Below are 18,094 nucleotides of genomic sequence, written 5' to 3'. Positions count from 1 at the left end.
TATTTTTTTTTCTTCCTTTTATTAGGCAACTTCGTGGTGAGAGGGTTAGGGAATAGCGCTGGACATTTGCTCTGTGGGAAGATTCAGGAGCAGAGTGTGCTGGTATAAACTGTCAATTGGCAGGTTCCAGAACTACATTGATGCTTTCATATTTTTTTTCTAGAGCTTTAGTGGCCTTTAAAACTGTTTGCCTTTGTGATATAACTTACAGATTTATTTTCTTTATTTTTTGACTAGTATATAAAAAACAGTTCTTATGATGTAAATTCAGTATCATGTAATTCTTTTAAAAAATTAAATGTTAAAAGATATAGGAGTCCTTAATTTTAACGTTATTGCAGAATTCTTTTGAGAATCTGTTTATTATATTTTAAGTCTTTTACCTAAGAAAATCTACTTCAGTTTTTTTTTTTTCCTGAATATTGGGAGCAGATTGGATAGGTTTTTGTGGTTTAATGTTAAGTAAGATGTTAAGGCAGGAGAAGTCATTATAAACTTACTATTAGGAGAATTTCAGTTTCCATGAATTTCTGGAATGTAAGTTGTCTTTCTGTGTCAGTATTTGATCAGTGCGTTGAAGTGGGATGAAAAACGTAGACAAATGTTCCAGCCGCTTCTGTTCCCAGCACCAGAAGGTAACAGAGAGCAAGTGCCAAGTTCGAGACTTTAGCATGTGTATAGGAAGGTTGCCTTCCCAGAGGTATGCCTTGAACTAATCAAAGGAACAAAAGTCAAGAGACTTTCCAGTGCTACATAGATAGTCTTTCTGATGTGTCCACGGAATTATACATAATAAACCAACTCTACATGGCTTTTAATTAAATTAATTTCTAGTAATTTTATGCTAGATCTCTTATAATTTTTTTTTTTAATAATTGAGACTTGACCGGTCTTAAAAAATAATTTTAGGGTCTGGAGAGGTGACTTAGGAAGTGAAGAACACTTGTTGCTTTTCTACAGGACCTGGGTTCATTTTCTAACAGCTATATGGCAGCTCACAACCATCTGTAACTCTAGTCCCAAAAGATCTGAAGTACTCTTCTGGCCTGCATGCACATGCTGTACAGACATACACACAGGAAAATATCCACACACATCAAATAAAAAGGGGAAAATTAAAACGGTTTTATTTGCTTAATCTCTCTCTCTCTCTCTTTCTCCCTCTCCTTCTTCCTCTCCCTCTCCCTCTTCCTCTCCTCCCACCCCCCATGTGTGTATGAACACACATATGTGTGGCTGCTTTCAGAGGCTGGCTGGAAGCAGGCTTGGTCTGTTGGCTGCCTGATGTGGGCACTGGGAGTTGACAGTCCTTGTTAACTGCTGAACTTTCTCCAGTCCCAGACATTTTTGTTCTCAGTAAATTATGCACCTCCCCTTTTAGGAAACAGGGAACATTTTTAATTTTAGATGTTAAGTCTGTCTAAGTGCTACCTTATATGTGTGTAGGTGTGTACTCTTGCTAGGATACATGTATTAGGAAGCCTAAGGTTGACATTGGGTGTCTTTTATTTCTACTTTATTTTTTACACAGAGCCACTGAACCTGGGCTTTGTCTCTACTTCCTCAGCACAAATTTATGATGTCATGTTAGATTTTATCTTCCTGACTCCAAAATTAGTTCTTAATTCTTAGTTTCAATAGTAAAGTGATACCTTCCCTTTTTATAGGGGAAGTCAGAAAATAACATAGATTGTGGACCTTCCTTATAATTCTGTTAATGGCTTAATATATCTGAGTCAAATAGGAGAAGACTATATCACAGAAGTAATTATAAAGAGCAAGTCAGAAAAATGTATTATCTTTACATTTTTGAAGGTTTAAATTTTAACTTTTTAAAAAGTAAATTGATGTGGTTGTTGTAGGTGTGTTTTATTTTGTTTGAGAGAGGGTTTCTCTGTGTAGCCCTGGCTGTCATGGAATGGTCTCTGTAGACCAGGCCAGTGCTGAACTCAGATATATGCCTGTTTCTGCTTCCTTCCCTTTGAAAGGTTTAAATTTTAAAGGAAAAATTCCTGTAAAATAAGTTATTTTTAACAGTTAGCAATCAGATTTGCTGTTGGTTTGAATATAGATAATCTTTTCTGTGACTATTCAGCTTTCTCATGGTGTGTTACTTCCTTGAGGCAGGAAAGTATTAAGGGGATTCTGAGATGTAGTCAAATCTTAGTGTCTAAAAACAGCAAAGAATACTTAACTTTGGTGTAGGTTTGTTACAGTTTGAAGTTCACAGTTAGAAAAGTTGCTGCCAGCATTTCAGCTACTTGTTGAAGACAAACGATCTTCAACATTGACCAGCAACTGAAATCCTGTTGTGAAGCACCCTTTGAAGAGTGTATTCAGAATCTCCCATGTTCAAAAAAAATTTTTGTATAACCCAGGAGCCACATCACTATATCACTTGTCTAATTCCAGAAGTATACATTTCCTTTTAGCTGTGACATTTGAGAATTGCTGTTTGAAGCAACTTGTTTCCAGTATCTGTTCTTTGATATGGAATTGTAACATGGGGTCTGGCTGTTTCTGACAATTCAGATGTTTGTTTTTTTGTTTTGTTTTGGTTTTTTTTCCCAAGAGGAGGATGGTTGTTTTTGTGCTGGGCATGATAACAGTTAGCTGTTATCTGTGTCCCACAGCTGGCAGAGAGATGCAGTAAACTAATCATGGAACTGCATCCAGGGCTCTGACTACAGCCAGTCATTAGTCATTAGTGTCTCCAGAAAGGTAGAAGACACACAGGGTCTGGTTTCGATTTTAAACATGGTGCTTAGTGGTCTTACTTCATTGGGCAATGACTTCTGTCTGTACCGTTGTTTGTCTTTACAAAGCATGATTGTAAATAAAATGTCACAATTTGAGAAAGTCATACTCAGACCAGATGGTGCTACACAAGGGTAGGAACTTTTATTTTACTTATTGCTTCGTCATGCCCCACCCACAAGTGCTGTTATGTGAGAGGCCCTCCATCACTTAGCATGGGGAATGCATACAGTCACTCTTTTGAACTGCCTTCTTGTTTTGGTTTTTATTTATTCTTGATTTCAGTAGTAAAGGCTTCAAAGAAAACTTTAGATTCAGGGAATAAGTTTTAATCATAGTCAGCTCATTAAATGCTTGGGTTTGGGTTAATTTTTGTGATTAAATAATTTTCCTATCATTGAATAATCCTAGTAAACATGCTACTGAAATCTAGTTTTAGTTGTCAGAAACATTAATACACATAGTAAGGAAACTCTTAAGGTGGAGATAGAAAAAGTCAACACAGTGCAGTGTCAGTTGTAAAATGCTCCTTAAAGTTTAACTACACTGAGTTTTTGTTTTTCTTTCTCTTTCTTTTTTTGTCTTTTCTGGGTTTGTTTTAAAACAGGGTCTCATGTAGCTCAGGCTTTCTTGGAACCTCCTTTTTAACCAAGAATAGCTTTGAATTTTGGATTCTTCTGCTTCTACTTCAGAGTGCTAGACTTAGAGGCATGTAACATGCTGGGTAGAGCTGAGTGGGCGTGAAGGGAGACAGAGGTTGCCTTTGCTAATTTTTCATGATTGCTTATTCAGTTTTTTTTTGAGAAGGTCTCTATCTAAATCTGGAGCTCACTGATTGGGTAGACTGGCAGGCCAGCAAGCCCCAAGGATCCCCCTGTCTCCACCTTCTCAATTCAGGAATTATAGACCTGTGCTGTCACATCTGTCATTTTACATGGATGTTGGGAAGCTAACTATAGGTGCTGACCTATGTCATTAGCCCCAGGACTAGTTCCTATAGTAAATAAAATTGCATTCACATGGCAGTTTGTTCGTACATGTGAATGTGTGTGTGTGTGTGTGTGTGTGTGTGTGTGTGTGTGTGTGTAACAGAAAATTTTATCTTATTGAGAGAGATTCAGAAAGATTGGTTTTTGTGTTTTGCCCCTCTAGAACTTAGTTATAGAATTTAGGGTAATACTTATACATAAGGATTAGCTTAAAGTTACTCTATCCCTATTTCATCCCCTGCTTTGATTTGTGCCTCATGTATTAAAAATATAACTATCCATTATAGTTAGATCTTTCAGTTAATTGTTTGGATTTAACATAATTACATTATATCCTATCTCAATGAACAGGAGAATATTGAAGGTTATTCAAGCATAACTATTGTTACTTTCTGAAGTATTTATGACCTCATGATATAGGAGAGCTTCTTTCAGACTCACCTTTACCTGGAATGCCCTTTTTTTTTGTTTTTTTTTTTTTTTTTTTTTTTTTTTTTACTTTGTTGGCACCATCACAGTGATGATCCACTCACTGAGGAAATGTTTGAGTGTGGTTACTGAGGAGTCATTGCTGGCACAAAGCTGTTCTGCTCTAGTCTTTTTTTTTTTTTTTTGTTTGAGTGTTGCTGTTGTCTGATTTATCTAGCACTATAAGCTGGTTGCTCTTTTTATTTTAGTTTTGAGATGGAGTCTTGGTATGTAGCCTAGGTTAGACATGAACCTGCAGCAGTACTGCAGCCTTAGTCACCTAAATGCTAGGATTACCAGTGTGCATTACTGCCGGGTTCATAGATTCATTTTTATCCATGGATTTGGCCTGTGTCCTGAGTTTACTCTGATACATTCCCAATTACTTAAGAAGTCACCAGCATACCATTGTATTGCTTCTTAAACTGTGCCCTTCATTTTCTAATTCTTTAGAGTTTTGGTACTCTTAGTTATGTTACTTCATATATTTTAGGTAATAATCTTGTGCCAGATATGGTTGCTCAGACCTATAATCCCAGTTCTCGGTAGGCTAAGGCAGGCGGAGTACCATGAGTTCTAGTCTAGCCTCTAATTACATGGTGATTACCAGACTAACCTGGGCTATATAGTGAGACCTAGACCTTGTTACAAACAAAGCCAACTAAGCAACACTGCCCCCCCAATACAAATGCAAAACTAAACTCCAAAAAACAGTTCGAAAGGATGTGTCTACAAGTACTAAGAAAATTTGCCACAATTGGGTAGATTTAGTTCTCTTATTTCTATGAAGCTCAGATTGTTGCCTAATAGCAGGAGCATTTTGTTTTGTGTAGCCTTGACTGTCTTGGAACTCTGTATGTAGACTGACCAGGCTGGCCTTGAACTTACAGAGATCTGCCTGCCTCCCAAGTGCACCACCATTGCCCAGCTAGGAATTCTTCATGATTGTAGTTATATATCCATTAATTTAATATTCTAAAAAGGTAAGTAAGATCCTTTGGTAGAAGTCAGTTCTATGCACAAAAGACCTTAAGCTAGAAGTCTAACCTAGGGTAGAATGGTGGTGACAGCAGCAAAGGATTCCCTGTCCAGCTGTGGGAGGTGACACTTGGTAAACTGAGGGACTCATTATGAGGACTCCCTCACATAGGAGCATCCATATAAGAAACAAATCTGCGTATCCACCAAGAATTCATACAATAGTTCTAGATGTTGGTATGGAGAGAGAAGTCTTAGAGGGGGCTTAAGTAGCCTAAGTTGACAGTGGGATATTTGTTTCTTTTGCAGATTTCCTTGTGAAACCTTGTAGAAGAAACAGTTCTCAGGACGATATTCATTTGGTAAGTTTTTCTCCTGCAGTCACTCTACTGATTTGAAGCAAGGAAAATGCAGTTACAGATTAGTTTTGTAACACCCTGTCCTTTTTCATTAAGACCCAGGTCAGATTACCTTTTCTGTATATATTTGTGGCATAATGTGATGTTCTTTATGCCTGAAAATGTATAAGATAGTTGTGGTTTTGAGATGTAGCATTAACTCTTTTGTTTTCTGAAACTTTTAAAGTTTGTGTGTGTGTGTGTGTGTGTGTGTGTGTGTGTGTGTGTGTGTGTCTGTCTGTCTGTCTGTCTGTCTGTCTGATATTTTGAAGCAGAGGCTGGCCTGAGATTTGCTGTGTAACAGATGGTGTCCATGAACTCTTGATCCTCCAGGGATTACAGACTTTGCACCATCAGCAAGTTTGGAGGACCAAACTTGGAGTTTTTTGCATGCTAGGAAAGCACTCTACCAACTAAGCCACATCTCCAGCTATTCATTTTACTTATTTTTAGAGACAGGATCTCAACTGTGTAGCCCTGGCTGCCCTTGAATTCCCAGAGATCTGCCTGTCTCTGCTGAGATTAAGTGTGTGTGCCACCAGACCCAGATCAGTTTTTTATTAGCATATATGAAGTATACATGACAATGGACTTACTATGACATTTTTATATATATTTTTGGGTGTTTTTATACCCAGAGCCTTTTTGTCCTTGTTCCTCTCTCATTGATTCTTGTGTCATGTCTTTCCTTCCCTTCATCTCTCTCCTTCTTTTTCCTTCCTTCCTCCTTTCACAACCCTTTGAGTTTATTTAGGGTTGCCTGAGTGAAATGTTATTTATGATCACTTTACTTGTGGTTGTACCACTGAAAAAAATGCCTCAAAATGCCTCTCTTGTCTCCAGCCCCATTACCTTTGTTTATATCGTCAGGAAAGGATGGGGCCTCTTGGCCCTGTGATCTGTACCTCCTGTCCTTCCTACACCCCACTCCTGACATAATGTTGACCAGCCTTTGTGTACAGTTACTGAGAGTTTGGGAGTGCAACAGCCTGGCTGGGGAAATGGCTCAGAGGATAAAGGGTTTTTGTGCAAACATGAGGTCCAGAGGTTAGATCTCCAGCACCTACATAAAAGCTGCTTTTCTCTAATTCTAGTGCTTCAGAGTCAGAGACTCGTGCAAGCTGGCTAGCTAAAGAACCAAATCAGTGAACCCCCAGTTCTACAGCAGATCCTGCCTTAGTAAGTAAAGTAGTGAGTGTTTAGATACCCACTGCAGATATTTGGCTTCCCCATTCATGTGTATATGTGCACACACATGTACCAACACATGTGAAAATGCATACAGACTTGAATACCACAAATACAGAGAGAGAGAGAGAGAGAGAGAGAGAGAGAGAGAGAGAGGGAGAGAGAGAGAGAGAAACAGAGCTATGCAATGTCTAGAAGAAAGTGACCCATAACACTCCACCTCTTCCTCCAGCTTATATATATTCCCTCCCCCCTTTACATTATTTCTTGGGTTTTGGAGCTGGTGGTGCAAAGCTTTCAACGCAGGGCTCAGTTTTCAACAGTTATTTAGACTTTTACCAGTTATGAGTTCATGCAATAACCTCTGCCCCCTGCAAAAATAAGCTTCCTAACCAGTGACAACAGCAGCACTGATCTATGGGGATAAACAAAAAGATTTAGAAGGCAATTTGATAGTTATGCCATGCTCACTTAACAAAAGGACCATAGTATATGACTTCCTAAGACATGGGATTTTTCTCTAGGTTTACAGTACCAGACAAGAATTCCCTTCAGTGGAATGGTAAATTCAACCAGAAAATTGTTACTCCTTTAACACAACTTGCCATTTTTGCTCTAGTGGGCATGTCTTGCCTGATCGGTTAGTAGTATAGCACAGATAGCTCACAGCTGAATAGGACTGCTAATAACAAAATAAAAAGTTCCAGACTTTCTGTTCTACCTCCCAAGTGCTGGGTTGTAAGTATGCATCACTGTACCCAGGTTTTTGGGGCCTGGGGATTGACCCTCAGGCCCTTGGGCATACTAGATTAGCACTCTACCATCCAAGCTGCATCTGTATCCATAGTCCTCAATCACATTTTTCTAGAGGAAGGACCATTGTCAAGTAGCTCTGTTCATTTTTCTGGTACATAGAAATGTACTTCATAGTAAATGCAGACATTGCTTATGTGTAATTTATCTTACTTTTAAAAGAATAGAACACTCACAAGTTTTACCAAGTTGAGGCCTGGAGTGGTGATATGCTCATAATCTCAAATTTCAGGAGACTCAGGAAGGAGAATGATAAGTTTGAGGTCAGCCTTGGTTTTATTTCCTGATCCTGCCTCAAGAGACAAAACATACAACAAGAGCAACCTTCCGAAAGTAATCCAGTAAAGTTGATCACTCTGTTGAAGATTGTAGAAGATGTATATGTATACAGCAGTGGTAACCCTTGTCATCCTTTATTTATAGTTTTTCATTTAATAACTTGTTTTAGGACCCAGTAGTAACAGAATAGTGACTTGCATAGAGATATCAGGATAGCTTTTGATGTTTATTTTAAAGATTTTTTTGGGTAGTAATAGAAAAATGGTAACAATTTAAATGTCTGACCAGGCAATTGGTAGATTATGGTAGATTGAGATGTAATAAAATGTTGAACTGTTGTCCAAACATATGCACCAATATAGGAAAGATTTGATTTATTTTTAGAATCAAATAAATTGGAGAATGGTAAATATCATTTGGTTCTCTTAACTTCCCCTTCACTTGTGGAGTTATCTGTGTTTTTATATGTGCAAAGGTAAGTTCTTGAAACAAAAGAATAAAGTAGTTAGTGGTGGCTGTGCTTCAGTGCATCAGAGGAAACTTAGTTATTAAAATGAGTTGCTAAGGTACAGTTCACTTGTTGCCTAGTTACCCATGTCTCAACTTCTCAGAAAGACATTCTACACCCTTAGCTATTACCACCCTTTCCCTTCCATCTCCACTAGCACGCAGCAACCACTAATCTGTTTTCTACTCCCTGGCAGCAGTCTTACCGGCCTTCACTGTTATGGAACCCTGTCATGTGTCTTTTGTGCTTGACTTTTTTCACTTAGTATAATGTGTCCAAGGTTCCTCCATTTCTTGAAAGACCACAACTGAGAAGTGTGCTGTTCAGCATGTGGCATCCTGCTCATCCATTCATCCATAGTGGTTGCTTGGATTGTTTCTCACTTTTTGGCTACTTTGAATAACTGCTGTAAATAAATATATATATATATACTTAATGTATGTTTTATTTTCTTGGTTAGATATGTGGGAAAGGACTTGCAGGGTCATGTGATGTGTTTTGTAATTTGAGGATGAAGCTAGCAGTTTTCAAAGAGGAAATGGACTACTATACACTCCTGCTAGCATTGTGAGCGACAGTTGTTTACTTTTTCATCGATATTTTAACAGTTTCTTAAAAGGAACATGTAGTACTATTACAGCTAAATCAGAAATGTTTTAAACAGCTTACTAAACTAAGTGTATTGACTCAGCTTCTTCCCTTGTGCTGAGAGTCTAATTGTTCATAGTTTTCATTGAGGCACTGCATTCACCACTGTTTCCTGAGATTGCTCCTATTTGGTCTTTATACCTTTAAAGGAAACTGTATGAGGAATATGGAATGGCTGAGAAACATCTAAGGAAGTGCTCCACATCCTTAGCCATCAGGGAAATGCAAATCAAAACAACCCTGAGATTCCACCTCACACCAGTCAGATTGGCCAAGATCCAAAACTCAGATGACAGCAGATGCTGGCGAGGTTGTGGAGAAAGAGGAACACTTCTCCACTGTTGGTGGGGTTGTAAACTGATACAACCACTCTGGAAATCAGTCTGGCGATTCCTCAGAAAATTGGACATAGTACTACCTGAAGATCCAGCTATTCCACTTCTGGGCATATACCCCAGAGACACTCCAATATACAACAAAGATACATGCACCACAATGTTCATAGCAGCTCTATTTATAATAGCCAGAAACTGGAAAGAACCCAGATGTCCTTCAGAAGATGAATGGATACAAAAATTGTGGTACATTTACACAATGGAGTACTACTCAGCCATCAGAAACAGTGACTTAACCAAATTCTTAAGAAAATGGCTGCATCTAGAGAATATCATCCTGAGTGAGATAACCCAGTCACAAAAGAACAGACATAATATGCAGTCAGTGATAGTGGGATGCTAACCCCAGAGGCTCGGACTGCCCCAGAAACAACTCACAGACTGTGTGAAGTTCAAGAAAAAAACAAAGCAAACAAACAAACAAACAAACAAAAAGACATTATGCTCAATCCTTACACACCAAGAAAACGTTGACTAATTCCGGGTTACATCCTGTTTTACATGTACTTTTTGCTCATTGTAACTAGTAAGACCTTAATGCAGAGTATCAAACCTTAAAAAAAAAAAAAAGAAAGAAAGAAAGAAAAAAAAAAAGCCAAGCATTGACAAAAATGTATTTGAATAAATTTATGCAAAAATGTTTAAAATTTTTTTCCTTTTATCTTTGTTTTGTAAATAAAGTTTAAACAATTAAAAAAACAGCAAGTATCTTAACCAGTGGAAAAAAACAGACAAACAAAAAAAAGGAAACTGTAAACAGTTGTTTAGTTTCTCCTGGTTACAAACTTATCCATGATCTTGGCTTATTATTTTGGAATTCCTATAGTAACTTTATTTTCTTGGTCAATTAAAACAGCACATATTTTGGGACCCCTCTTCTAGTGGTAGAGATAAAAACTGATGCCTCATACATGCTAAGCAAGTCGAGTGTTCTACCACAGAGCTACATTTTTGCGCCCTATTTTGAACTGTTTTTTAAATGTGTTTCATTATCTTCCATCCTGAATTAGAAACTCTCTAATCTTGTTTAGTTCTCATAGCCAAGTTTTTAATGTATACCTTTGTTACATTTCCAAATGCGGTTTCGATTCTTAATGTTTCCTTGTCTATACTGTCCTGCCTCTGCTCTAAATAGAAATACCATCCTTTTCCTGTAATTGTTTCCTGATAGTTTTTATTGTTTTCCTCCTCTAATCCATTTACCACACACCAGACAGAGGAATTTGAAAATCAGATTGGTCAATCTGCAGTTTGAATCTACTGGGCCATGGTTATTGTACTTGGAGTAGAGTCTTTACCCTATGCTGACATGGTTTTTTCTTTGTGCAAGTCTTCACCTTCAAGGTTTGAAACTTTGTGATCTAGTCATTACATTTTAGCCTCACTGCCTTCCTTTTAGTTTTTAAAATATGTTAAAGGTTGTTGTTGGGTCAAGAATGCATGAAGATACCTATGCCAGAAATTGCCCTTTCTGATTGGTTACCTTTATTTAAAGTAGGCTTCTTGCATTCTTATAGCTGTACTGTGTTTGAATGAATTGGATTACAACTTGTAATTACCTTTTCTGTCTTTTTTATTGGAGGAATAAGCTGCCTGGATGCAGGGTCCAACACACTGCCATTCTGTTGGATATTGGGGGAGTGTGGAAGAAGGGGAGGATTAAGGCCAGGGGTGCACACAAGCATGCATTACTGGGGATTGAACCTGGGGCTTTATGTGTGCTAGGCATTGAGCTGTTTTTATTGACTTGATTTTTTTTCCCAGGGGTATTTTTTGTTATAGAAGTGGAAGACACTATCTTCAAGTGAATACTTTAAATTGAGTACTACTTTCATAAGATTTTTGTACTTACTAAAATATTAGGCCAGGTATGGCCTTAAATCTTGAAATGAAAAGGCAGGAGGATTTCTGTGAGTTTAGTTTGAGGCCAGCCAGTGAATTCCAGAAAGACTCAGTCCTCCCCCCAAAAAAGAAAAGAAAAGGTTTGCTGGGAAATATTGTCTATGTGTATATGCTGTGACTGGGTCTTGATTTATAGTTCATTGTCATTGATGTTGACTGCACCTTATTTGTTCTTTCTAGCTCTGTGATACATGTGTGTTTTTCTAAATTTTCTTTGGAAATTTGGTTAAAAAATATTAACAAACATTAGATGAATTTTGAGAAGTATATTGTATTAATGCTAGCTTTATGATGGCTAAAACTTTGATTCTTTAAATTAGTCCTCCACTGTTTTTCTATATAGACACATTTATGTTTATATATAGACATATTTATGTTTAATTGGCACAGCATATATGCATATGTTTAATTATTATTGTGAATTTTGGAATATGTTGGCACGTTTCTCTATGTGAATACAATGCGTATGAGAAGTCACAGTGTCTTTGTGCGATATACATCTGGAATTCTGTACTAGCTGCATATGGCTCTTCTGTGTTATAGCCTATTAGACCTCGTCTGTCTTTTAGCCCCGGTACTCCTGTGCTCACTAGTGGTCTTCCATCTCCCTCCCCAACACCATTTCCAGCTTCTAGTGACAACTATTCTAATTCCATCACATTGTGAGAATGACAGAATTTTCTTATACTTTGTGACTGACTGGAATCCCATTGCATATATAGTTCCTCATCCTGTGGACATCGAGGTTAATTCCACATTTTGTTTATCAAGATATGGAAAGAAAGAGAGGAAATAAACATAGAAATGCAGTAAGAGCTTCAACATCCTCTTTTTAGTTTCTTTAAAAACTTGAAAGTATTGAGTTTGCCACATGGAATGTTTGAGGCTCCTGTGCTATGATAAGAAAATTTTATTATACAAAAAAATCACTTAATCTCTATTACCCATTCCACTGGTCTTGAAAAATTCTTAGTTCATGGCCCGTCATGTTTCACAGGTGCTCGCCATTCCACTGTGCCTTTGCTTATCACTTTATCAGAGTGTATTTCAGATACAGTCAAAAGATAGATCGCTTAAGAAAAAGCAAACCTAGAGTCATAATCACAACTATGTGTGTAGAACATAACTCATTTAATGTTAATTAAGTAATATGTAGTAAGAGTTCTCAAAATGTTTCAATTTGTTTTTATACTCTATTTGAATTAGGATCCAGATAATGTTCCTGCGTTGCAGTTGCTTCAAATGGTTACTTGAGTTTCTTAGAGCCATTTATTTTTTATTTTATGTATATGAGTTTTTAAATGTATGTTATACATCGTATGCATGCTTGGTGCCCATTCAGTTAGAAGAGGTGTCAAATCCCTTGGAACTGGAGTGACAGCAGATGGTTGTGAACATTGTGGGTGCTGGGAACAGCAGGTAACTGCGTTGTCATCTCTCCAGCTCTCACTGGAGTCTCTTGATTTGTAAGCTTCTCTTTCAACTCTGTTGTCTGGAAATGTACTCGAGAATCTGGGGTAATTTCTTTTATAGAAAGATCACTATTTGTATTCTAGATTTTACTGGCAGTTGTAAGGCTGGTGTCTGATTCTTCCCTTTATGTGCTAGGTAGACTATTTCTCTCTGAACTACTTGATTCCACATAGGTTTTATTTCTGTGTGAAAGACAGGGTGTCTATCTTACAATGATGGGAATTTAACTGAGGGCCTCACACTGTCATGCTAGGCAAACCCTATACACTGAGCTAGATTTCCAGCCTAGGCTGATTCTCAACCAATTTTAAAAACTAGACATTGTTTCTCTAGCATCTCCAGTTTGTATATATGAGAGAATATATTTTGTTATGAATTTAAAGATAGTGAAAGTTGGGCTGGAGAGATGGCTCAGTGGTTAAGAGCACTGACTGCTCTTCTAGAGGTCTTGAATTCAGATCCCAGCAACCACATGGTGGGTCACAACCATCTGTAATGAGACCTGATACCCTCTTCTGGTGTGTCTGAAGACAGCTACAGTGTACTTATAATAAATAAATAAAGACAATTTAAAAAAAGATAGTGAAAGTTTGTTCACGCCATTGACCAATGAATCTTTTGTTAACTCAGATCTTCTTCCTCCTTTTTTCTTTAATATTTTATTTTTTGAAAGTAAACATTTATTTTTAAATTTTATTTTATGTGTATGGGTGTTTTGACTGCATGTATGTTTGTGTGCATGCATATGACTGGTGTTCATAGAGGCCAGAAGAAGACATCAGATCTCCTGGAACTGGAGTTAACAGAGGGTTGTGAGTGATCATGTGGGCCTTGGGAATTGAACTCGGGTCCTCTAGAAGAACAGCCAGTGCTCTTAACCCCTGAGTCGTTTCTCTTCCCTGTTACTGTATTTCTTTTTATTATGTGCATTTGTATTTGTCTGTGTTAATGTATAGGTGCTCTTGGAGGCTAAGGACAGCAGATCCCCTGGAGGTGAAACAAGCCTGATAGGAATGCTGAGAATGGTCCTTAGGGCCTCTGGAAGAGTAATAACATGTTCTTAACCAGTGAGCCAGCTCTTGTCCCAAATCATTTTTAAAAAAATTAATTTATTCTTTCTTAATTTCATACCAATGTATGATTCTCCTGAGTCTTTTTGACATCCTGTTAGAGGTTTGATAGTTCCCTAGTTTTTGTATCTAATAAGGCATACAGAATAATAATTTATTCAGTTTTTGGCTCTAGACCTGAAAGTGGCGATTTTTTCCTCAGAAGGAAGTGGTAGTTTTTGAGCCAGTAGCCCGTGTGCTTAGAATTAAAGTCATTGCTGCTTAGTTCATTTTGTACTTTTCTTTGCAGTAAAATTGTTTATACTTAGTGTGAGTATATTCATGCCTTCTTATCTACCTTTTAATTGAGGTATAATTCAGATCACATAAAGTCCAATTTTAAAAAAAGTACGTAGCTCAGTGGTGTTTAGTATATTCATCATGTGCAAACCTCATTGTATAATTCTAGAAGATTTCCACCCTTCCCCCATAAATATAACCTTGAACCCACAAAAGTCACTCCATATTCCTCACTTAGTGCATGTACTAGCAACATTATTTTCTCGTTCTTTGTTTTTACCTCTTGATATTTGAATTTATAGTGTTTTTGTGCCCCAGATTTTTTGCTTAGCATGATGTTTTTTGTTCCATGCCTTCATATTTTCTTCTTCTTTATTGTTGAAAAGTATTTTATTCTATGTTGTTTACCTTTTTGTTTGCTACACATTTGAGTTATTTCTATTCTTTGAGTATTATGAATAATGCTGCATGAATGTTTATTTACAAGTGTTAAAATTAATTCCACCCTTCCTCCTTCCCTTCTTTCCCTCCCTTCTGGGTCTTTCAGCCTAGTCCTGGATGTCCTGGGACTCACTGCGAGGATCAGCTTGGTCTCTGACCTACAGAGATCTACCTGCTTCTCTATCCTAAGTGCTGAGATTAATGGCATATGCCACTGTGCCTGGCCTAGTTTTGTAAATTTTTTCAATTTCTGTTTTTCCTTTTTTGCTTTTGAGGTGGGTTTTTGCTGCATTGGTCTCCAACTCAAGTGATAGTTATATATATGGGACTTCAGATACACACTACTGAGCCCAGCTTCTCAGTGTACAAGTTTGTGTAGAAATATGATATGCTTTCTGTTCTGTTGAGTATTTGACCATGAGTAAAACTGATGGGAACTGTGACCATTTATCTCTTTTGGGAACAGCCAAACTGTTTTCACAGAGATGTACTCCTGAGAATTTCAGGTTCTTCATATTCCACCGACATTCTATACACAGGTAGTATTTTAAAATGCATGTCTGTACACGTATGTGTGCTGGTATACATCTGTGAGAATCTTCAGGAATGCCATTTATTTCTTTGGAGGCAGGATCTTTTCTGCTGTCATTAGCCTGAAGCTCACCAGCTAGGCTAGACTGGCACATAAGTGAGTGCCAACGATACTCCTATTTGTATCCATAGTGGTTTGATTGCAAGTGTGTGCCACTGTGCCCAGCTGTTTATATGGATACTGGGTATCGAACTCAGGTACTTAATGACTGAGCCATCTCCCTGGCTCCTCTGTCTATATTTTTGGCATTAATGTCTTGGCACTGGAGTTACATTTTTAGTTATCTAATAATATGAAAATGTATCAGATCTTTGTCTATGTTGGTTAAGATAGAGCAGTTTGAGTTCTAAGTATATAAGCTCAGTCATGGGAGACTCGCCTATCATGGGTTCAATTCACAACTGCATAAAACAGCAAAAAACAGTACAGTAGTTTAAATGTGTGGATTGTGCTGTTGTCTTCAGTTGGACAAGTATTAGTCATCTGAAACTAACTTGGCTTCTTTGTGTTGTTTCTGCCCATGGCTTATGGGGTAAGTAATCCACACTTTTCTTATGGGTGCCCATCAGTAAAATGGAAAGTACTTGCTTTTATTTGCTGAGGCAGAAAGCTTGAGGAACCTTTCTCTCACAGTTAGTGGAGTGTGTGTGTGTGTGTGTGTGTGTGTGTGTGTGTGTCCCTACTTGTGAGTCTAGTGTTTGTTGTTGGATTTGTCACTTCCAGTGGATTCCTTGCCCCTTGTCTCCCAGAGCATTCTGTTAAATTTAGCCTTCCCTCCCAGTCCAGCAGAGGTCCATAGCCTCGCCCCCTCCTTTGATGTTCTCTCTCACTGACTTAATGCTCTTCTCACAGTGGTTGTGCTTAAGGTTCAGACTCCCACAGACGTCAGCTTTTTTTTTTTAAGTCAAACTTCAGCAACCAAAAATACTAGGTGTGTCTAATCTATGCAGAGAAAGGCTCACTAAGGAAAGGTGACAGCACATTAGTGGACCATCTTTGCATTTCTAGTTGGGTGTTATTTAGTTCTTAGAGACACAGGTGAACTATTACATAACAGGTAAGCACAGGATGTGAAATAAGGTATTTCACCCAAGTCAGTTTGTTTCCATGGGGAAGACTCATTTTCTGAGATAAGCTACACAAACACCCTGAAACATTAGTAGAATACTGTGTTTGCTGATTTTAATTATTGTTTGTTTTATCTTTCTGCAAGGTTTGTAACATTTGAAAATTACCGTCAACACAGGAATTTCAGTGTTTTTATGTTTCTTACAGAATTAGTTAAAGTTAGTAATATTTTCACAAAGGTACTATTAAGTTTAGAACCAATGGTGAGAATTTAGCTGGCTGATACTCAACTTTTATTGGTTGACTCCAGTCAATTTTCATGTCTGTATATGCATTATGACCATTTAAGGTATAGCCAATTAGGGGGGAAACTATTGCTAATTTTACTCTTCTTTTTCTTCTTCCTAAAATAAAAGGTCTCAAGCAGAAGAGAAAGAAGAGCCTTATCAGAGACTGGAGAAGGACAGGATATCTCCTGACCTGGCCTGGTCATGGTAAGTACCAGAAATGAGGAAATTAGAGTCAGACTCTTGATAATAGCGAACGATAAACAGCTTTCTGTTTTATAAGAAATCATTTCATTTTTTCCTATTCACTAATTTATCTCTATTTCCTTTGTCAATTTCTCAGTACCAGTCTACTATGAATAGAACAGCTCTGTTTGCAGCAGTTTAATGGAGACAAGATTGAAATATAGACTTTTTGGACTCCAGAATTTTCATTTCTTCCTTTACTAGGAAATTGGTTTGGGGGTATAGCTCAGAGCTAAGCCACATGTCACATATGCAAGGCCCCCGGTTCACTTCCTCCCTTTTCCTAATATAATCATAGGAAGCAAGACATAGTGAGAATGGTTTCTGTGTGTGTATTTGGTGTGTAGAGAATTGTTAGATGGCCACTCACATATTTTCTTTATTTGATTGACAAAATTGCAAAACATTTATTGTAAAATGTATTACAAAATAAACATATACTTTAGAATGGTCACATTGAGCTAATAATGTACATGAGCATACATTCTATATGAATTTATTAGATTGAAGCAGTTGCCTTCCTTTCCTATTGTGTTTTCAAGACTCTTTTGACCCCATGGCAGATGAGGCAGCTGTGCACACCCTGCCCATACCTTTCACTTAAGAAAACAAAGGGCATTTCAGTGGCATCTGGGCCATAGGCAGAAAAGATGGGACACAGCGACATATAAGCAAAGCTTTGAGAACTAGAGAAGTTATTCTCTATAACATTGTCTCTCTCTCTCTCTCTCTCTCTCTCTCTCTCTCTCTCTCTCTCTGTGTGTGTGTGTGTGTGTGTGTGTGTGTGATTGTTTTGTTTTTAAACATGTGGTAGTTCTTAGACCTAAGGTGTTTCATGCTCGTACACAAAGAGGTAGTTGAAAATATCATGTTAATTTCAGGCTTCATTAGGGATGTGTGGAGAATGCTTTTCAAAATTAAAAACAAAGTAAAAAAGCACCCCAGGTGTGTAGTTACATCATATTAAAAGGAGGAGGAAGGTAATTTCTTCCTTCTTAAAGGTGGGCCAGTATACTCAAAATTTGTGGGCATCACAATTTTCTGATTTAGTCTTGTACCCAAAGCATGATGATGTTTTACTAGTTTTTTGTGGGGAGTGGGATGGGTGGGAGACAGTATATGAGACACGATTTTTCTGTATAGCCCTGGCTATCCTAGAACTCGCTGTAGATGTAGACCAAGCTGGCCTTTAACTATCAGAGATCTACCTGTCTGCCTCCTAACTGCTGAGATTAAAGGCATGTCCACAACCAACCAGCTACTATTTTTTTTAATCTAAAGCATGTTTTTATTTGCCCATAGTTTTCAGTAAGCC

The 18,094-nt window shown here is 37.7% G+C and overlaps 1 protein-coding gene across 5 annotated transcripts in view; it reads left to right on the top strand.

Moving 5' to 3' along the window:
• The window catches only part of MTMR3 (myotubularin related protein 3), a 104,771-nt gene that overhangs the window by 36,625 nt on the left and 50,052 nt on the right, over nucleotides 1–18,094 (top strand). For 4 of the 5 annotated variants that reach the window (XM_080933949.1, XM_080933948.1, XM_080933947.1 and 1 more), the window contains exons 2-3: nucleotides 5,502–5,554; nucleotides 16,663–16,740. In XM_080933949.1, coding sequence (XP_080790075.1) covers nucleotides 16,738–16,740 — 3 coding nt within the window. In that variant the 5' untranslated portion in view covers nucleotides 5,502–5,554; nucleotides 16,663–16,737. Of the gene's footprint in view, nucleotides 1–5,501; nucleotides 5,555–6,710; nucleotides 6,770–16,662; nucleotides 16,741–18,094 lie in introns of those variants that run through there. The other variant, XM_080933946.1, reaches the window with a different exon arrangement.

The sequence above is a fragment of the Micromys minutus genome (genome assembly GCF_963924665.1).
Source record: "Micromys minutus genome assembly, chromosome: 1".
NCBI classification, from domain to species: Eukaryota; Metazoa; Chordata; class Mammalia; order Rodentia; family Muridae; genus Micromys; species Micromys minutus.
The sequence above is the reverse complement of the archived record's forward strand: the minus strand, read 5'-3'. Positions and strand labels throughout refer to the sequence as shown.